Genomic DNA, 20175 nt, shown 5'->3' on the forward strand with positions numbered 1-20175 from the left:
GCCGTCTGTCCATCCCGCCCTGGCCCCGATGCAGCCCATCCCAATGTGCCTGGCCTATAGCGGGGTTGGGGACGGCGGTTGGCGTAAGAATCAAAAGGGTTGCTTGCTCTAAATGCAGATTCCTGAGTTCCTTGCCCAGAAATTCTGATCCAGTAGATTAGAGGTAGGCCCCCGAAATCTGTGTTGAACAAGCAAACCTCCACCCCGGAGATTTGATAGCCAGCGTCCGGACCACCGCTAGTGGAACGAACACCTTTCCCTAAGGAGTTCTCTTCTCCCTTGCCTCTCTGTCCGGACTGGGAAGCTAGCTGTAGCCACTCCGAGGGGCCATCCATCCCCCACCCCCGCCATCCTGCACTCTGGCCAGGTGCTCCACTGACAAGGGGTTTGCAGCCTCCCGGAGTGGAATTCAGCAATCACATAAGAAACATTATCACAAATGTAACTAACATGTGACTTAACTCTCAGGGCTCTTGTTCAGGTTCAGCGTGGGTTAAATGCACTAGAAATTAAGCCCCTTGTGTAACGTTGTTTCTGAGGGGGAAAGAGGGATGTGCTGAAAACAGCTTACAAAATGTTTGAATTGCTTAGACAAATTAGGAACAGTTTAAATTTAGAAACGACCTTGTGCCCAAGGTAGTTTGCCTCTGATTTTGCCATTTGAAACTCCATGACCTTCTGAAACAAAGCGGTGGGAGGCAGAGCTAGCGTTCCAGGACTAACATTTTCTAAAATGCTGTATTGTCTTTTCTTTCATTTGACTTCCCTCTGATTACTTAATGTTTAGCCCCTTTTCTGCAAAAGAAGGATATGATGTAATAAACGTTAGTTCTGCCGATTTCTGAACTACACTGTGTCCTGTTATCTAGATGCTATGCTATGAGCAAATGCAGCCTTCCATTTTCTAAGGGAGGTGGTAATGAACAATAGGCTTTATCTGTTCCCTTTCCCACTTCGTTCCTTCTTGATAGAACTCAAAAAAGGATGCCACGGGGATATTGGAGATAGAAATCTGCCTCAGGTTAGAAAGAAAAAATACGACTGATTTGTGCGCGATGACAATTTTTGGATTTCCCCAAACCCAAAAGAAAATGAACTAAAAGAGATTACAGTTTCTTTTATCCCAATTGTTCTTTGTTGCCCACATCACTTAGAAATTTTGGTCTCTTGTTTCTTAATTCCTCACCATATGGCTTACGCTTAGGTATAAAGTCACCACTTCACCGTGTTTACCCTGTGAGGGCTTTTCACTTCTCTCCACTTTGGATGGGTCAGCGGGCGGCCTCCTCATTGGAGCCCTGCTAGCTGGGCTCTTCTGTCTCACTGATGAACACGTGGTCGCATAGGGATCAGGGCAGTTAGGTAGAAGGCAGACCAGGAAATTTTTCCTCGAGCTTCTTGATTGGATAAATCCGAGGAAAGCTCTCCTACAGAAATACAGTTTCATTTTCTTGGAAGACTGATCACTTTACATGTATATGGAGAATACTTTGAACATAAACTTTTCTGATTAGAATTACAGATGTGCATATGCAAGCATAGAAGTGGGAAAAGATGTATCTGCGCTGTGAATTATTTTGTATAATAAGGTTCGCGTTTCCAAATAACCAAGCATAAAACAAAAACTGTCCTGTTTATGGCCAAGTAGACTTGCATGCCAACAGAAAGACATGATGGTATTAAAACCATATGCAATTCTAGCCATTTTTTTCTCTTTTCTCTTCATGGGTATTGCATGATGGTATTTCGAATACAAATACTAATGTGCTTTGGAAATAATGGCACTCGCAGGTCTTTCATCATATTGTATCACTGCTTTATCATATTAGGCTAATACACTGCGAGAGTTGGTAGAACCTCTCCATGCCAAATCGGATCCACTTCTGTTGGCACTCAACCCATTGGACTCACAGATTGATAAGCTAATGTTTAGAGAATTTAGATCGGAGAGAGTCGGCACGGCGCAGACTCAACATCAACCTCTTGCAAGCAACTAAAATGGCCTCGTCCTTGCTGTTTATAACAGAAAACTGACTTTTAAAAAGCTTAGATCATCAAGTGTGTTGGATTGGGGGCCTCCCTAAAGGGATATTAAGAAGGGCAGGCCACTCTTAAGAAGAATGCAAGCTTCCTACACTGGGACTAGCATAAGATCAAAGCCCATCAAGATGGAGCACAGTGACAGAAAACTGCCATTTCTGTGGGAGAACGGAAGGGAAAGGGTACTGACTGGGCAAGGGCTGTGTGTGGTGACACCTCAGTTGTATTCTTCTGACACCAGGAAAGGAGAGGGATCAGCTCCGATAACTAGAAAACCCTGGCTATTTAATGGACTCCTTGGTGGCCTCTTTAAGGCAAAGCAGAGGAAGCAAATTCTGTGTATTAAGTGTATTTTGCATTTTTAAAACTTGACGTGCTGTATTGTACTAAACTAAGTGTAACCTATTAAGGCAAGGTATACACACCCTGCTCTGAAATTTACTATGTTTCTTCTATTATCAAGTGTATTCAGGTGCAACACAGAGACTGCTTTCGGTGACACTAATGAAGAAAATTCCTCATGCCAGGCTTTATTAGATTCCTCAGCTAAAATCCTAACTTTCTCCTTATTTCTTGGCACTTATATACAAATGGTATTGCCTCGTAGGACAGGCATGAGCTATTCTTTTTCTGTAAAATTTTCCAAATCTATAGGCTGTGGTTCTCACTTTTGAAAAAGTATTTTGTCTGGATGTCTTTCAAACTAGCTTCAGATATTATTTAATACTATGTAACTGGGTCCCCTATGGCTCAATATTGCTTATTTTTCTTCTGTAGTGGATGTGAATTTTCCTTAATTTAGTTGGATTAAGACACTCTGTAATAATTTCAATGCTAATCAATGGATATTTCATACTGTGCAATGAACAAATAATTTAACATTGTATTTGGAAATGTTTTTTCTCCTTCCTGTCGCCGCAGTGTGTGGTACTGCATAATGTGAATACCTGTAAAAATATAAATTACTTAAAAATAAAAATATGACCAGTTGGTATCAAATCTTTTTAGATAGCTAAATAATTTGCTAAGTATGCTTGATAGTAACTATCCAAAGAGAAGTAATCTCTGCTTCTTTCTCACAAATGGAATTTGTGTTGTGAATAAAAATCACATTGATCTGCCTTACAATTGCCTCTGTGCTCTAACCATTTTAATGTGTTTTTTAAGTATATATATATAAACAATGGTTGTAGTATTTAGAAATCCATTGAAAAGCTTTTTGTTCGCATTTAATATTAGTAGGATCACCTTGGGTCATTCTCACTGTTGAAGAATAGTAAAATGTTACGATAAAAAAAATTTTTGTTTGTTCTCGTTAAGGCATATGGTGACTCCACATCAATTTTTGAATATAATCGTGTCTTCGCTTTGGTTTTAAACTGTCCTCTTTATGAATTCCTGCCTGAGAGCCAAGTACTTTGACCTCCATGTCTCTACTAGTTAAATTTTCTGAATTCTATGGGCAAATCTAGAATCTGTCATTTATGTCTGTGATTGTCCTTCAAAGAACCTTCCCTGTGGATCAATAAATCAATGCCAAGGATACCAAGACTTTGCCATCTGAACTACTCATCATCAAAACTGCTATAGGGCCCAGAAAATTCAACCACTGCTTATTTCTGGCATTAAACCACACAATTTGGCAGAAACTACATGCTCGGAGAGTGAATGCAGGATCAACTTCAGTTCTGCCTCTTTGGGCACATCTTCTTGGAAGTAAGCGTGCTTTCCTGTTGTGTGGAAGGGATTGCCTGACACTAGTATGGGCTCTACTTAATTTTGATGAAGCACAAGGTCATTCTTAACAAGGATGGGCTTCACATGTTCTTCTTTAGAAAAGATTCACTCCAGCTCTTCTTTTAAAAGAAAGGTGTTTCTCCCTTAAAATCATTTTTCACCATTATTTTGCCTCAAAGATGTAAATTACTTTTAATTACGAAAAGGGTGCTTGAGTACAGAGCAACAGGTAAAAGCCAGCTCTCAAAATCTCCTTTTTCCTTTTCTGCTATAGCAAACTGCCATGTCTCCAGTTCTACAAGGCTAGGCATAGCTCTTGGCTTCTATAAAAGCATGAATTAGGAGCTCTAATATTTAATCATAAGACAATTCAAATTATAGTGTAAACTCCTGAATACATAACCATCTTTAGCATAAAACCGAGAAACACTAAACCTGTCTACACCGAACCCATTAAAAGTTTAATTGGCACCTTACATATAAATAAGTTGTTTATTATAGCGTGCTCATAAATTAGTATTCACAGAAACTGGTCCCATTTGCATCAGTGCAAATGTTCATTGCCCTTCATGACAAGAATAGTGCTCGACAGACGTGACACCCTTAGCCTGGAAGCCTCCGAGCGCTCTGCGGCTGCGCGAGAACAAATGCCTCTCACATCTAACCAGTGACTAATGCTACTATGTCCAGCCTTCTCTCCCACTTGTGACTTAGCTTTCCCCAGTCTGCTGTGCTCGTTACCCAGCTGTGTTGCGGAAGGAACAACTGTTTCCATGAGGACATCATTGTCCAATTTTAAAAGAGCACACTTCCCTTCCAAAACATGTCCCAGAAATGATTATCCGTTGTTGGCTTGCTTCTTCAAGAGCCCCGTTGGTATACCGCATCACGTTTTGTTTTGTTTTCTTTTGCTCCTCTCCTTCAACATTGTCATGCCAGGGGCAGGGAAACTTAGGTCTCCAAGTTCGTATTCTGCTCTCCTTCATGTGCACCAAAGAAACCTGAACGAAATCACACAGTAAGCTGTCATAAAAATTACACAGTCACAGGATAGGGAGACATCTTTGGAGTACTTTATGTATAAAGTAGAGGAGACCATCACTCACTTTAAATGCTGAGTGCCAAAGGCACCACGCCTGGGAGAAGAGTGGGGAATGCAAAGGAGAGGGAGGCGTACTTTGCTCAGGGAAAGTCAGTCTCCGTCCCAGTATATACGGGGCCGTTGAGCTACAGGAGAAAAAAAAAAAAAAAACACTAGAATTTCTCCTCAGGTTTTATAACTCGTCCTTTCGAATTTATTTTCTGTGTCTGTTTTGTAACATGCATATCTATTAATATACGGTAATACATGTATGTAAGTTATCAACAACGCAAGTGTTTTAACTGGTAAGGATGCATAATCAAAAAAGTTCGGAAACCACCGATCATGAATGTAGGGAAATACGTCAACCAAACACCTTTTAGTATCTGAGAGAGGCATTATCATCTGCTAAGAAGCTATTTGCAGGAAAGTTTCAACAAACTACATATTATTTTGCGTTAGCTCGTGTTTATTTTTTCCTTGAGCTTTTTTTTTTTTAAATCACCACCCAGAAGTCATGTGCAACCTGAAACAACCAGACAGTGAATCATTGTGATACCACATTCCTAGAGTCCCCCTATTTCATAGTGTAGTTAGAGTATGAATGAGAAAATAGAGGGTCTTCTTTCTCCCCTGCCAAGTAGGACACAGCCAGAAATGATGCCCTCCAGCCCCGCAACACAGAGTCCAAATCAACCTCAGTAACTTCATTGTGATCCTCAGATTATCAGCCAATGAAATTTTATGTGTGTGTTCATTTTGCTTTAATAAAATTGAAAGAGTATGTCATCTGATAAAGGACTAATTTACTCATTGTAAATCTAAATAAAATTTGGGAGGGAATTTATTCCTGCACAGACCCAGAATTCCTGAGTAAATTGGATACAAATCAAAATTTCACTGTAGCAGTGATACACATCCTCATTAGGAATTGCAGAAGGTTCCTATATACGTCCTGCGGTTTGCATGTGGTCTTCTACAAGTTGCGAATGTTCAGAAAACATTCTTTCAAGTTACAAAAGAGCTGGCTTTCCGCCAGTGCTCCAAATGGCTGAACATTGAAAGAAAGTCAATTGGGAAGCAGAACTCAACAACTGCTTGCCTCATCTTCCAAAGCAAGCCTCTTCTAGAAGAAGAAAAGCCAAAGTATAAAAAAGAGAAACCAGAAGTGAGGAGACAAAGAAGAAGAAGAGGGCAAAAAGAAGAAAATAAAGGTGCTTTCATATTCTTGCAAAGTTGCAACAGTATCCCCAAGTTGACTTAATTGGTATTCTTCTGAGAAAAAAAAAATCAAGGAAACCAATTGAAAATTATAAAAGAAAATAAAGGTCTGTTTTTGTCTTGAATGTTGAGTTCTGTGTTGTTTTGACTGTTGAGCTCAGTGAATCAGATTTATAACGTGACTTTCCTCCTCACCCCCGTCCTTTGGAAATAAAAGGACTCTTTGTCTAGTCTTAAAATGTTAAGTAATTGGTGACATTTTGTGGTAGCCTGGCATCTCAGTCCCTCATCCTTTCTCATCCCACTGCTGTGTCTTGTGGTGTTGCATATGTGTATGAAGTGTATGAACTGGGGGGAGGGGATCCTTACTTATCTCTAGTAGGAGCTGCACTATTCCATTAATGTACTTGGAAATGTTTCTGTGTTCCGTCTCATTGTGATTACTTGTTCAAATGTGCTGCCTAGAGATAAATCTATACTGAATTCTTCTTAACAGCTGTCAAACCAGATTCTTCACAGAATTATGTTGTCCTTTAACCGCAAGAAGGCGGAAAAAAACCTTTCCATTTGTATTTATTTAATAGCTGTGTGTCACTTTTTAGTATTAAATCTTTACTTATCCTTCTTAAGTAGGACCACATTGAAATTTTACAAAAAAGTCAGTCCCCTGGCCCAGTATTCCACAAACATTAAGAACTGGGGAGAAAGAAAACTGGGTAAGAATGTTTTTAAACAAAATATATACTCCGTACAGTATTAGGTAGTTATCTTAAAATAAAAATTTACTATATAAAATATAAAAATACTTCTGCCTCCCAAATTCCTATAACTCAATTCTGAATCCCTTTTTTTCTTCACATTCTTTCAAAAACTGAAAAGCTACTGATGCATTAGGCTACCTGATACATTAACCACTATAATTCACATCAGTTAGGCCTCCCACCCTTCCTGCCCACCCCCCCAGCTCTATGAAATTACATCTGGCTTTAGATGCAATCCTGTCCTGAGGCACAAAGGATGATGATGACCAAATAATTCCTCAGGGTCTCTTCTTGGCCTATGATTTATGAAATGGAATTATGCTGTTCCAACGCATCCTTGTTTTTACAACTCCCATTTAGTTACTCTCAATGACCTTATGATTTTGTGCCATCCTGGCTCCAAACCATTCTCAGTCAAAACTCCCTATCTTATTTCCATCTTGCTGTTAAACCACAAAGCAGTTCCTCCTTTGCACAGTCCTCCATTCACCCATCCCTCAAAATCATCTAGGTGTTGTTGACATCCAGGGATGAGCCAACAGAATTTAAAAAGCTGTTGTTTAAGAGGGATTTTTGTATTTTTATAGTTCTAACTTAGGCATATGATTAAAAAGTTAAAAATTCGTTAGAGAGGGATTAAAGGTAGCATGTGCTGATGATAACAAGGAACTTTCTAATGGAAGGACTCAATAACCATACTGGCCATTAGTTGCTAACCTCTGCAGCAGCGCCAAAAATTGAATATGAAACTGAAATGAAGTGACTTTTTACTGCTAAAGGTGATCCTTTCAAGTTAAGGTACTGTGTTTATGGGCTTTGGGGGCAGTTTCAGGTACACTCTCAGAAATTTTTTTTAAGAATGCTGCTCTTTAAGGAAGTCTCACAGATTCATCAACGCCTATTGTTAAATACACAGCTCAAATGACCCCTAACAAAACTGGCAGTAGAGAATTCTTGTTAAGATTGTGGTGGATTCTAGGGCCAGACTGTCCTGCTGCAATTCTGGCTCTGTCACTTACACTTACTAAGTATGTCCTTGAGCAAGGTACTTCCCTGCTATCAAATGAAAATCAAATAGATCTCCTCTCAGTATTGGGAGAATTAAGAGAGACTGTGAATGGTAATCATTTACCCTTCTGCCTGGCACATATAAATGTTAACTACTGTTATTAGCAATTAGCAATTAGGGAGGTTTTTTTTTTTTAAGTATGTCAGAAAGCCTAAAATATTCACACGGACCATGGTGGGATGAACAACATTCCATATCTACTCCTTGAGTCAATATAATTAGTATTCCTCAAATAGTACTCTTTGGCTCTCTATTAAAGGAAATGTGAGATAACCCTAATCCTATCTACCACTCAAAGCAAAATCTGAGTTTATCTTTGTTTATCATTATTGAGAAAGATATGACATCAGTGTTCAGTCGATTAAAGAACAAGATGGGAGTTTGATTCATTCAAATAGATCAAAGATCCTTTCCTGAACCAATCTCTAATTTTTTGTCCCAAAAATACATAATTGGAGTATTTCCTTCCCAGATCTTACAAACACTGAGTAGCTTCTCCTAGTATGTGCCAGATTCTTCCTTACATTTGCTTAGAAACATTCTCATATTTCATTTTAACAAAGGCATTATTATTAATGAAAATTTATGATCATTTACTACATTTACAATGTGGCAGGCATTACTGTGGCAGTCACATGAAACCTGGTACATTATTGGAAGATTTTTATAATCAGATATACTCCAGTGAATGCCATTCCATCTGACGCAGTTCAGAAAAATGTAAAAAATAATTCATTCAGTATTGCTACACCAGGAGAGCTCTATTAATCAGCACTTCTATGCTTCTGAGGATAACAATAAGGGATATTCATTCATGTATTAAAGTATTAAATTATGTGCAGGATTGTTTCTGTGTTGTGTACCTTTTGTACTCTGAATGTGATGGACTCAAGATATATACGGCGATTTGCTCTTAAGAGAATATTCTGTTAATCAAACAGTTTATTATTTGACCATTCCAAAAAATCTTACCTAATATAACTAGCAGCTGTGGGTTTTTTTAATGTAATAGAGTGTTTTCCCAATCATTCATTATCCTGTTTTCCAGATGGTTTAGATTTTTTTTTTAGTAGATTTTTGGAGTGTCCATTAACTGTCTATTACACTGGATTCATTTCTCTCTCTCTCTCTCTCTCTCTCTCTCTCTTTTTGGACATTGCAGGTGAAAGTAGGGAGGAAAAGTTAGGAGATTCATTGCAAGATTTATACAGGGCATTGGAGCAAGCCAGTCTGTCACCACTGGGAGAACATCGCATTTCAACCAAGATGGAGTACAAGCTATCATTTATAAAGAGATGTAATGACCCTGTAATGAATGACAAACTACACAGGCTGAGAATTCTCAAAAGCACTTTAAAGGTAAGATACGAAATGGAAGGAGAAATTCCTTTCAAGAGATTCATTCTTGAGCTCAGTGGATTACCAGCTACTCTGAAGAAATACAAAATGGGGAGGTGGAGGGGCGGGCAAGAAAACAGGAAGAACGTGAAGCTGAGCTGTTCCTGTGGCGTTGTCAGTGCACTGGTAGGGAGGAAATAACCCTAATAACCCTAAATTTTCATTATCATCTCAGAGTATTGGCTAAATGTTAGGTGACTTAGTTCTTGGAGAAAACAGGATATAATTAATTTTTTTTTCAAAAATGTGGGGCTGGAGTTATGCCTCGGTCTTTCGTTTTCCTAACATAAATATGCCATGCAGTTATTAATATAGTTATTAAAAGAACACAGCATGTATGCAGGATGCACTAGTGGGCACTGAAATGCTTACAGATATTTCATGAATATCTCCTACAGCACATTTGGAGTGAAGCCACAGTGATTCGTGTTCCGTGTACAAATTTTATAATTGTTCTGTTTACGCTATCAGTTCCCAACTCACATGTAACTTTCTTATTCTACATTTCCATAAGGGCTTACATTATCTCCAGTCTCCTTATTATGCCACCCCCAGACGGGGAGGAGGTGGTGAAGAGAGGGTCGCAGAGAGGCAGGAAGTTGAAGAGGGAGGCAGAAAAGAGAGCCCCCTCACTGTGTGTGTATGAGGGGAGAGGGCCTGCTCTACCAGTTCTCCCTACGCGGGCCTTCCACCCTGGAAAAATCGAAAACAGAAAAGAACTACCACACAGAGTATGTGGTGCGGTCATTTCAGGAAACAGAAGGTCAAAGGGCTCCTTTGGGAAATATTTCAGATCCATAGTGTGCTGCTGAGGTTTGGTGATTTTGAAGTATTGATGAGTACCAAGGAGATAAACTAGAGAATGCATGATTTAGAAAAGTTTCCAGGAGCTAGCAGCCAAGTTTTCAGAGTCAATTAGCTTTCAGTTGGCATTCATGCAAGCACTATTGCAAATCCATGGGACAACTTAATGGCCTTCTGGTCACTAAGGCCAGAATTCTAAAAAGAGCTACAATATTCATAAGAATAATTCTGCTAGGGGCGCCTGGGTGGCTCAGTCTGTTAAGCATCGGACTCTTGATTTTGGTTCAGGTCATTATCTCCGGGTTGTGAGATCAAGCCCCATGTTGGGCTCTGAACTCAGCCCAGAGTCTGCTTGTCCCTCTCCCTCTGCTCCTCCCTCTCTTGTTCCCTCTCTCTCACACACAAATAAGTAAAATCTTAAAAAAAAAAAAAGATTCTGCTGATCAGCCCTGCTCCAAAGATGACCTCACCTTCCCATCTTACAGAGCACCCCCACCCCATTCAGACCCAACTATCTGGTTATGAAAACAAACAGGCATTTTGAAGCCGGTCAGGCTCACATATTTTTAAAGACCTGCTTCTGTCTTGTTCTCTCAGTGCTTCATACCTGTCTTTTATGCTCTAGATTCCCAAAAGCATTTACTTCCATAGGAAAGAATTTGAGCTCCTGCCAGTGATCAGTTCATTGAGTACTGGTGAGTCACTAGGGGTGTGAGGCTGTGCTCTCTCTCTGGAGAGATGATGATGAAAAGTCACTGGAAAGAAATGCCCCTCGTTGATAAAACCGAACGGTAGAGCCCCATATTTTTTAGTGTAGGAAGTGAACAGAGGATGGAAATCTCCCGTGAGGGAAGGACAGGTGCCCAAGCAACCCTGGAGGTGTGTAGTCCCTGGAATTGTAACAGGCCCCTCACCGAGTACAGGCAGGAAGTTGCAGCCTCAGCCCAGCCTCGCTGTCCCCATCTGGCCCCAAGGACCGGAGCAACTGCTTAGGCACCTTGCTCTTTCCCGCCCAGCTCTCCCTTCCCACTTCCTGCAGAACATTCCCTAGACTTCTCTGCCCGTTCCTTGAGTCCTTAAAAGACAGGCCGTAGCTTTTCAGAGTGTCTTACCCCCTCATCTTCTGTCACCCCCCCACTCACCTGGAAGATTCACTTCTCCCATAAAAGACAGCTGTGCTGCGTTGAGTTCTCCCACAAGGAAGCTCATTCTTCACCTGAGAGCGGGCCTCCAGCAGAGAAGGGAGGGCTCCCTTGCATTGCAGACCCCCAGTGACATTCATACAGCAAGAATTATGTATTTGTGGTGACAGGAGGGTCATGCCCTCTCTCATGCAAGTATGAGGAGCTAACCATCTAGCAGGAAAGACAGGACCAGGCAAAAGTTAACTCGAGACATAGTATGTGGTAAGTCCACTCAGTGGGAGGGATAAAGTGTTAGGAGGACATAAATGAGGGAGAAAACTTTTTTTTCGATTTTTGATGGAAAGCTTTAAGAAATGAGAGGCATCTGAACTGGATCTAAAAGAATGAGGAAGGTTTCCATAGGCAGAGATGGGAAACAAGACCAGCCAGGAGAAATGAACCACACAGAGTGGGCAATCCAGGGGTACCTTGGGTGTAGAAAAAAGTACACTAGGACTTGAGTCTAAATAGCTGGGTTGGAGCTTACCAGAGCCCTTTGTTATGGGCTTCTTAAGATTTGCATATTAACTTCCTATTTTAAATGTGAATAAAATCTGTACCCAACTTAACTGTTGAATCCTTTTTGCTTTTCAGGCCAGAGAAGGGGAAGTAGCCATTATTGATAAAGTCCTAGACAATCCAGACTTGACATCTAAAGAATTCCAACAGTGGAAGCAGATGTACCTGGATCTTTTCTTGGATATCTGTCAAAACACCACCTCAAATGACCCATTAAGTATTTCTTCTGAAGTAGATGCGATCACTTCCTCTCTCACGCACACTCACTCGTACATTGAAACACACGTGTAAGTGCACTCTGCCCTCTGGCCATCCGGTACCTTCTGGTACATTGAACAAGTATATGAGGTAGTTTTATAGCAGTGTGTGGGACACTTGACAAGCTATACTTTAATGTTACCAAACTATATGAAACAAACCGTATATGGTCATGATACCACTGTCTTTAATGAGCATTTGTATATTTTATATGCAATTAGTGCTCAGCTTATGTTTACCATGTGCAAAATCAACTGTCTTCAATGACTTAAAATTAACTTTTGCAAACAACTCTGAAGACAGGTGGTCTTCAAGTAGTAAAACCACAAAAAGGCAGTTTTCTATCTAAGGTCATCTTTTCTCCCTCTAAGTTAATTTTATATAAACAAGACTTCAAAAAGTAAATCACATTTTTTCAGGTGCAGACATCCTTGTGGGTGGGAAAGAATTTAAACCTTTTTTATATTTATTAAAATGTTCTAAGAATTTTCTTAAACATTGCACAAAGTTTAATGCTGTAGTTTTATTTTTGTGAAATGTAGATGTGCATACAAGAGTTAAGCAAAATAGAGGAGCATCAACATAAGAAAAGTTCAGGTATCTAATATTCGTCTTAAAAGTCTGTTAACTTGTGAAAGCCGGTTAATGGAAATACTATTCCAAATCTATGGGGACACTTAATGGTGTATCAGGGCAAAGCTTTGTAAGATGTTTTTGTAACTAAGACCAAAATTGAAGATAGAGCTGCTTTATTTTCTTGGTTTAAATCTTCCTTTATTTTTGTAGTGATGAAATGCTGATTGTGTACAGAGGAATTTGAGAGTGGATTTTGTAAAACACAGCTAATTCGCCCAGAAAGGCAGCTAACAGATTATATATATACACACGTATATATGTGTGTATATATATAAAACTTCAGCCCAAATTCATGTTTTTAAACTCCAGCTCCTAAAAAACAAGGGATAAACTGAAATGAATCAACTTTCCAGTTAGTTTCCAATTCTCCCGCTAGTCCATTAATTAAACTTACGTAATTATATTTCAGACAGGGAAGTAAAATACGTTTAGTTACAGGCTAATGCGTGTTATAATATAGAAAACAATATTGAAAAATTAAAATGCGCCTCTCTCCTGAGGAGCAAGAGGATAATGGTCACTCAGAGATCTCTTACATTGAATTGTATGAGAGAAAGAATTTATAGAGGTTTTTCCTAGCTTCATGAATTGTTTCTATAGCGTGGATGAAGTCTGTGAAAAGTCCTCTTCATATATTTTCCATTTATAAGTATCTCGTTTTTGAAAGTGATCACAGCATGATAATGACTGTGCTGCTTTTTAGTGTCTGGCTGCATAACGTACAAATCACAATTTGCTGTTTTTTTAGGAGGAGGAAGGGACCCTCCTTTACTATTCTATATCCTAAAATCTACTTCTAATCAGCTTTATACTGTTGCCTGTACAGCTCAGTGAATGTACTTTCATCTCTAAGAGTTCAGATATTATGCCAGTGAGTATTTTTGCTGTAGAGGAGAAAGTAAAAACTCCACAGCAGGGATCTTTTTCTTTGCTTTTGAAACCAACATTGAATCACTATCGTTTTGCAGACTTTGCACACTGTACAGGAGAGTGGCCTTTCTACAGCACATTTTCAGTAATCCTATATTTAGTCAAAATGGATGAGAAATCATGTATTAATGTTTGTATGGAATTTTGGGTCTAGTGTAATATTTTTATCATTTAAAAAAACCTATTTGTAAAAACATTTATTTACTGCATGGATATTGACGTACATTAAATTTGTGGAATTTTGTATATGTAAAAAAACAAACAAACAAAAAACACACCAAAACCTCTTGTCCTAAAATGAAGTGTGCTTGTTACAGGTGTTTAGACTTGTTGATGTTTACTAGACCAAATGTGTACATTCACTTAAAACTATTTGTACCTGATGGATGTGTCATGAATACAGTGGCAACATTGTGCCCTGTAAAGAATGAGCAGTTGATGGAAAGACTAGTTGTGTTGCTACTAAGCAGCTTTTACTTTTGTAAAGTCAGCTCTGTTGTTTTAAATGGTAAAAATTAAACTAATGAATTTTAAAAGACTCGTGACTAGCTTAGCATGAAAGAGACCTTTTAACACTATATTTATCTGTACATTTTATTGCATTAGTTTCAAATCTAGGAGAGAGGCAGCACTGTAAACTGAAGTGAAATAAATTTAGCTCTTAATGAATCCTTTTAAGGCACCTACTTTATTCCTACAGAGTCCTCACCACCTTTCTTTGAGACCTCATCACAGAGCCGCCCTTCCCCGACCCCCTTCCCTAAGTCAGGAGTTGTAACTTTGCCGCCGTCCAAGCCAGAAGCAGCAGCTGTTCATGAGTGCAACGGTCTTTTCTGAGACCCTGCAAAACCAAGCTCCTTCCCCACTTAGAGGACACAAACTTGCACCTGTTCCTCTTTCCTTTCTGTTGATTCTTGGGAAGTTGGGGAGGGGGAGGGACTGCCAAAAATGTGTTGTATGTTTGTTTGTTTGTTTGTTTGCTAACAAATATAACCTACGACCTGTCTGCAGAATGAACTTTGAAAGAAGATGAAAGAAATAAGTTTGGATTTTCCTAGATGTTCCACGTAACCAGAAGAACCTGATTATTATGGCCAAGGACTGCTGAAGTAAAACTGAAACCAATGAGCTGACTAAAGCCAGGGCAAAAGCAGGCTAGGGGTAAGAATGAGGGACAGAAAAACTTAACCTAGGATATTTTCTCAAAAAAAAAAAAATTCTTTCTTAGAGATTTTCTTCCCTCTCAGTCCTATATTTATATTAAGCCATCAGAGCAGAACTATAAACATAGTTCTGAATCATAAAATCATAGTTCTCCTTACAATGACTTCATGCTTTTAATGAAGGCACTTTCTCTTCACTCTTTACTGAGCTAATGCCGTCTTTTCTAAGTATTTATTACAGCCTTTGTAGCTAACGATTTTCCGGGTTTTGTGTTTAACTTCTCGTGGTACATTTTTGGCCTTGTTTGGCACAAAAGTAATCACTGTTTAGCACCTAGGGCAATACTTTAACTATAAGAGGAAAAACAGGACCATATTTTATTTTCAAAAGTCCATCTCTAGACCGGTATGAGTCTTCCTAGAAATCCCCAGCTCACTGAAGCCGATTCATATATCCTATTTTGACCCCTTCTGTCTCCCCATTCTCAACTTCAGGGGCATTGTTCCTCCTCGACCAAGCCCTTGTTTGCATCCTTAAACTTGAGCCGCCGCTCTGATCCCAGAGTCCCATTCTTAGGAAAAGCCCACGCGTTACTCTGTAAGCCTGCTCAAGCGCGACTTTTTCTCCTCTGTCGTCCCAAGACTGCACTAACCCATTAAGCTCCGCACTAAATCTGGCGGCTCTCCGAGCCCTCCCTCCCTCTCCTCATCCCCACCCTCAGCCAGCTGCAGCACTGCGCACTGCAGGCCGTTCCAGGCCCAGGGTAGCGCGCAACCAATGTCCTCCCAGCGGTCCAGGTCGAGGTCATAGCCCACCACGTTGCGAGTAGGCACCTGCCGCGAGTCTCGCCACTTGAGGCCGCCCAGCAGCAGAGCCGTCTCCTCCACCACGGCCAGCCCATAGCAGAAGCGATCATAGGGTAGCGGCCGCAGCCGAGTCCACTGGTCGGTGCCGGGGTCATAGCGTTCGATCTCAGAGAAGGGCTCATAGCGCCCCAGAAAGGCGAACACCGCGCCGCGCAGCACAGCCATGTGGTGCCCAAAGCGGGCGGTGCTCATGGGCGCCCTCTTGCTCCACGCTCGCTCCCCAGGGCCCAGGGAGTACACGTCCCGGAGGCTGCTCGCGCCGCCCTCTCCTCTTCCCGCCTTACCCCCAGAGATGTACACGACGCCACGGTCCCCGACGGCCCCCGCGTGGCCGTGCAGCGCCCGCGGCAGCGCCCCGGCCGCCGTCCAGCGGTCCCGGCGCAGGTCATACATCTCTACGGACGCCAGCGCCTGGCCGTCCGCGCCCAGACCCCCGACAGCCAGGAGCCCCTCGCCCACCGCGCCGCACCAGAAATGGGCCCGCGCTTCCCGCATAGCGGGCACCGCCGTCCAGGCGTGGAAGCGCGGGTCGTAACGGTGCACTTCGGCCGTGACCGGCCGCACGCCGTCTGCCAGGGGTGAAGAGGCGCCATCAGGACTCTCCCCGCCCAGGACGAAGAGGAAGTTGCCTGCGGTGCACACGCTGTGCCCCAGCAGCGGTGCAGGCAGCCGCGTGAGGCTGCGCCAGCGGTGGTTGTACACGTCGAAGGCCACCACGTCCTGGGTGAACTCCCAATCCTCCTCCTCCTCCTCTTCCAACTGCTCGTCCTCCTCCTCCTCCTCCTCCTCCTCCTCCGGCTCCGCCGCAGCGCCTCTGCCCCTGGCTACCACCTGGCGGACCACGACCTCCTCGGTCACCGCCTCCCGCGCCCTGCGCCCCCCTACCAACAAGATGCGGGTTTGGGGACTCCGGACGCTGGTCTGCTCGCCCTGCAAGAGCGGCTGGCGGGAGGGCGCCGTGTGGTAGTTGAGGGCCTGGATGATGAGGCCCTTGACGCGGGCGGGCAGGGCGAGGCCAGAGCCCGAGTACACGCGCCGCAGCACGTCGGCACGTACTAGGCCGAAGCGAACGCGCTCGAGCAGCGAGGTGCAGTGGGCCAGGCGTTCGGCCTCAGGCTCCTGCCTCAGCCAGGCCAGTGCCAGACCCAGCAGCCAGGCCTCAGGCACCCGCGCCAAGTCGGGGGCACCCAACACAGCCTTGAGCGACGTGGGGTTCAGCTCCAGCAGCCCCATGGGGCCCGCGCCCCGCAGCAGCAGCTCCCGCAGGTGGCGCACGATGCAGCTCTCCGCGGCGCCCAACGTGTGCGCCAGGCCGAAGCGCGCCGCCACGTTGGCTGCGAAGCAGCAGTTCTCCGGAGCCAGCTGGCGCTCCAGGTAGCGGCCGCACAGCCCCAGCGCCTCAGTCACCTGCAGGTAGCTGGCGGCCTCCAGCGTGTCTTCCACCGTGTCCATGGACAGCGGCAGCCAGGCGGTGTAAATGAAGTCCAGCAAGCGCTGCAGGCCGGCCGCCGACGGCACGTGTAGGTGGATCACGCTGGCCCTGGATTCCCGGGTGTGGCTCTTGAACAGAGCCCTGAAGTAGTCGCTGGAACACGCGAGCAGCGACCTATGCGCCGGGAACTCGCTGCCCTCAGCCTCCAGCGTCACGTCGCACAGGAAGCCCTCGGCGCGCAGGGCCTGGTAGCCGGTGAGCAGTGCGCCGCCATGAGCTTTACAGTAAGATAGGAAGTAACTCATGATGTCCGGGGCGGGACGCGGCCTGGCCGGGGCTGGAGCCCACCCGGCACGGCCAGAAGCATCTCGGGGTACGGCACTCCAGGGCCCCCTACGCGAGCCCCAGAGCCCCTAGCAGGGCCCCATTTTTGCCTGCTCAGCTTAAAGCCCAGGGCTCCTTCATCCAGGCCTGCAGATATCCCTGTACCCTTCTCAGAGCAAACCCGGTCGGGGTTGGTTTCCAGAAGCTCCCAGTAGCCGAGGGCGCGGAATTTGGAGTCTTCCGGAGGGAGCGGGGTTTGCTTTTGGCTGCTGCCGAGGCTGCCAACGCATTGCCCGAAGCCCCCTCCCGGTCCCAGTTTGGGGAGCCCACACCTGCGCGCCAGGGGCCGCAGGGGCCACGCACCATCACCTGGAAGGGCCGAGCTGTGGGTGGACTGATTCTGAGGGGTGCTGGATCTCCGACAGCGCTGATGCGCGGATGTGGCCCGCCTCGGGACGTCCCGGGAAGTGCGGGGCGAGGGCTCTGGCCTCCCGGGGGTGGACGAGAAGGACGGACACTGCGGGCACCCGCGAGGGCCGGGACAACTGGGTATGGGGCGGAGAGGGGGGTGAGCTTGTTCCGCGCGGAGGATCAAATCAAAGCCTGGGGGATTAAGGAAGGGGGGGGGCGCAGGTCAGCGCGGCGGGTCGGAGGCATGATTGGGCGCCGTACATAACATGCCGGTAGCTCACAGGGACAGGAATAGCGCGGGGCCTCGGCCTCCCCGGCGCGCCCCGCCCCGCGCCCCGGCTGCTGGCCGCGAACCCAGGGCCGGGCCACTGGAGGGAGCGGCCTGGGCCTGGGACCTGACTCTGGTGACCTGATGAGCCGCCGGTCACCAGGGGGGGGTCTCTAGAACTCGGCTAGGGCTGCAGGGATGCGAGTCGCCCGCCGAGGACCCTGTCCCTGGTGGTGTCTAGGGAGAGGCGGCCGGCTGGACCGGAGGAGTGTCTACTCCCTGGTGCACTTGCGCCTGGGAAAGAAGCCCCTGGCTCAAAACTTTCTGCTTTGAGAAGGCCCTAATTAATCCGGCGGGGGCGGGGATTAAGCGGCGACTTTGCGCGCTGACACCCAGGAGGTCGCTGCGCTGCAGTAGAGCTACTGGCGGGAACCACGCCCGGGGGAATCTGGGTCTCCCCGCCAGCTGCGCTCGGTAACACGTCCCTCACCTGGACTCACCCTTTCGAGATGCCGGGCCTACTCTGCGCCCTTCCCGAGGCGGCCCGCGTGTCCTGGGATAGCTTGTCTCACATTCCGCGCTGGGGAATTTGCTCCCACCCCCGCTCCCTGATCCAGCCAAGTTCTCCCTTCCTGTTCTTGGATTCTGCCCAACCCATCCCTTAGCAAAGTGGACAAGGAAATTGGGTTTTCTGCCTTTGAATGACCACTTCCTTTAAGAAAATAATTCCTTCCAGTTTCTCTCCCTTACTTTCCAGACTGTGGTCTAATTACTGCCTGCTACATCCTAAGTGCCCCGACAAGATAATGGGCAGTAAGATCGCAGAGCTCGGTAGAGGCTAGAGTTTCCTAGGGCCCCTTTTCATGAAGTTATTTATAAGATGCACACAGCACAGAAATGATGACTAAAACCACCCGGTCTTGAGACATTAGGAAAGCATTTCTCCATCTCCTCCATCCTGCTCTTAAATAACTAAACGATTAATATAACTGTTCTTTCTTGCCAATTTGGAGCTCCTGTGTTTTGCTTTCATCCAGAATTGATTTTTCTATTTTCTAATGCAACCCCTCTAGCAGTCTGTTTTAAGTGAACCTTTTGAGGGCATCTGAAATAACTTGCATTTCTGAGAGTTAGGGTTGTGTTTCATAAAAAAGAAGTCGTCTAAGGAAGTATAAAAATGTATCGTTTTTGCCTCATACTTATAAGGTCTCTAATTAGAATTCTTGAAGTGCATAAAAATATTAGTAAAATGATCCTGCTTTCTTGTCAAAGATGGAATTGCTTTATGACTTAAATTAGCCAAATTATAAAATGCAGGCAGAGGCTCAAGTTAAGGGCTTGCTTAAACTCCAGAGGCTAAAAATACTCTAATTTGAATTCCTAATGTTAAAACTACAGATGGATTCAGGCAGGGTGCTGGGTTTTGTTTTTTTTTTTTTAAGTACTAAAATTCTTATTTCAAAAATAAAATACCAGTTTGGTTCAGTGTGCACAGATCCGAATGGTGAAATTAAATGGCCTTTACTCAACTTAATAGAAATTTGCTAGAAGGGATATTGTAGATCATTTAGCCAAACTTTCCTTTTCCTCTGCAATTTCTTGTTTTTCTTTTCAAGCAAATGTGGCAAATGAGCCCCAGAGAGAGTACAATTTGTCTGGGTGACTTAGATATTGAGTTACAGAGTCTGAACACGAATCCAGGGCTCTCTCCCCACTAAATTATGTGACCTCCCTTATGATAAAAATAAAATAGTGCAACACACCATCAGATTACTTAAACCAAATTTCAGAATGATAAAGTTTAAATAAAGTTTTTCAAGCGTGTTTTGACCCCAAAATCGATCACATCTACAGAGATCTGTCCATCGTCATGCATTCAGGTTAAATCCAAAATGTCACACTTACTTGAGAATAAAGCTGTGGAAGGTTTTACATCTTGACATCAAAAATCAATGGTAGGCAACAAGTATGTGTTCATTGCTGGTGCAACCTGCCATCTTTACGTATTTTGCCATTGAGGATACAATGAACTGTGTTAACAGGAGAAATTTTCATATTGGATGTGTTTCCAG

The 20175-nt window shown here is 44.0% G+C and overlaps 2 protein-coding genes across 6 annotated transcripts in view; one reads left to right on the plus strand and one right to left on the minus strand.

Annotated features, from left to right (window-relative positions):
* The window catches only part of CNKSR2 (connector enhancer of kinase suppressor of Ras 2), a 279802-nt gene extending 265490 nt beyond the window's left edge, over positions 1-14312 (plus strand). For 4 of the 5 annotated variants that reach the window (XM_032840743.1, XM_032840740.1, XM_032840741.1 and 1 more), the window contains 2 exons: positions 9072-9268; positions 11890-14312. In XM_032840743.1, coding sequence (XP_032696634.1) covers positions 9072-9268; positions 11890-12105 — 413 coding nt within the window. In that variant the 3' untranslated portion in view covers positions 12106-14312. Of the gene's footprint in view, positions 1-1829; positions 3586-9071; positions 9269-11889 lie in introns of those variants that run through there. The other variant, XM_032840744.1, reaches the window with a different exon arrangement.
* Positions 14206-18137, minus strand: KLHL34 (kelch like family member 34). Its single transcript, XM_032840745.1, has one exon. It carries the CDS (start codon positions 17403-17405, stop codon positions 15450-15452), a length of 1956 nt encoding a protein of 651 aa, XP_032696636.1. The 5' UTR covers positions 17406-18137; the 3' UTR covers positions 14206-15449.
* Positions 18138-20175: the final 2038 nt, after the last annotated feature.

Source organism: Lontra canadensis, unplaced genomic scaffold (genome assembly GCF_010015895.1).
Source record: "Lontra canadensis isolate GAN:19392208 unplaced genomic scaffold, GSC_riverotter_1.0 scaffold116, whole genome shotgun sequence".
Classification (NCBI taxonomy): Eukaryota; Metazoa; Chordata; class Mammalia; order Carnivora; family Mustelidae; genus Lontra; species Lontra canadensis.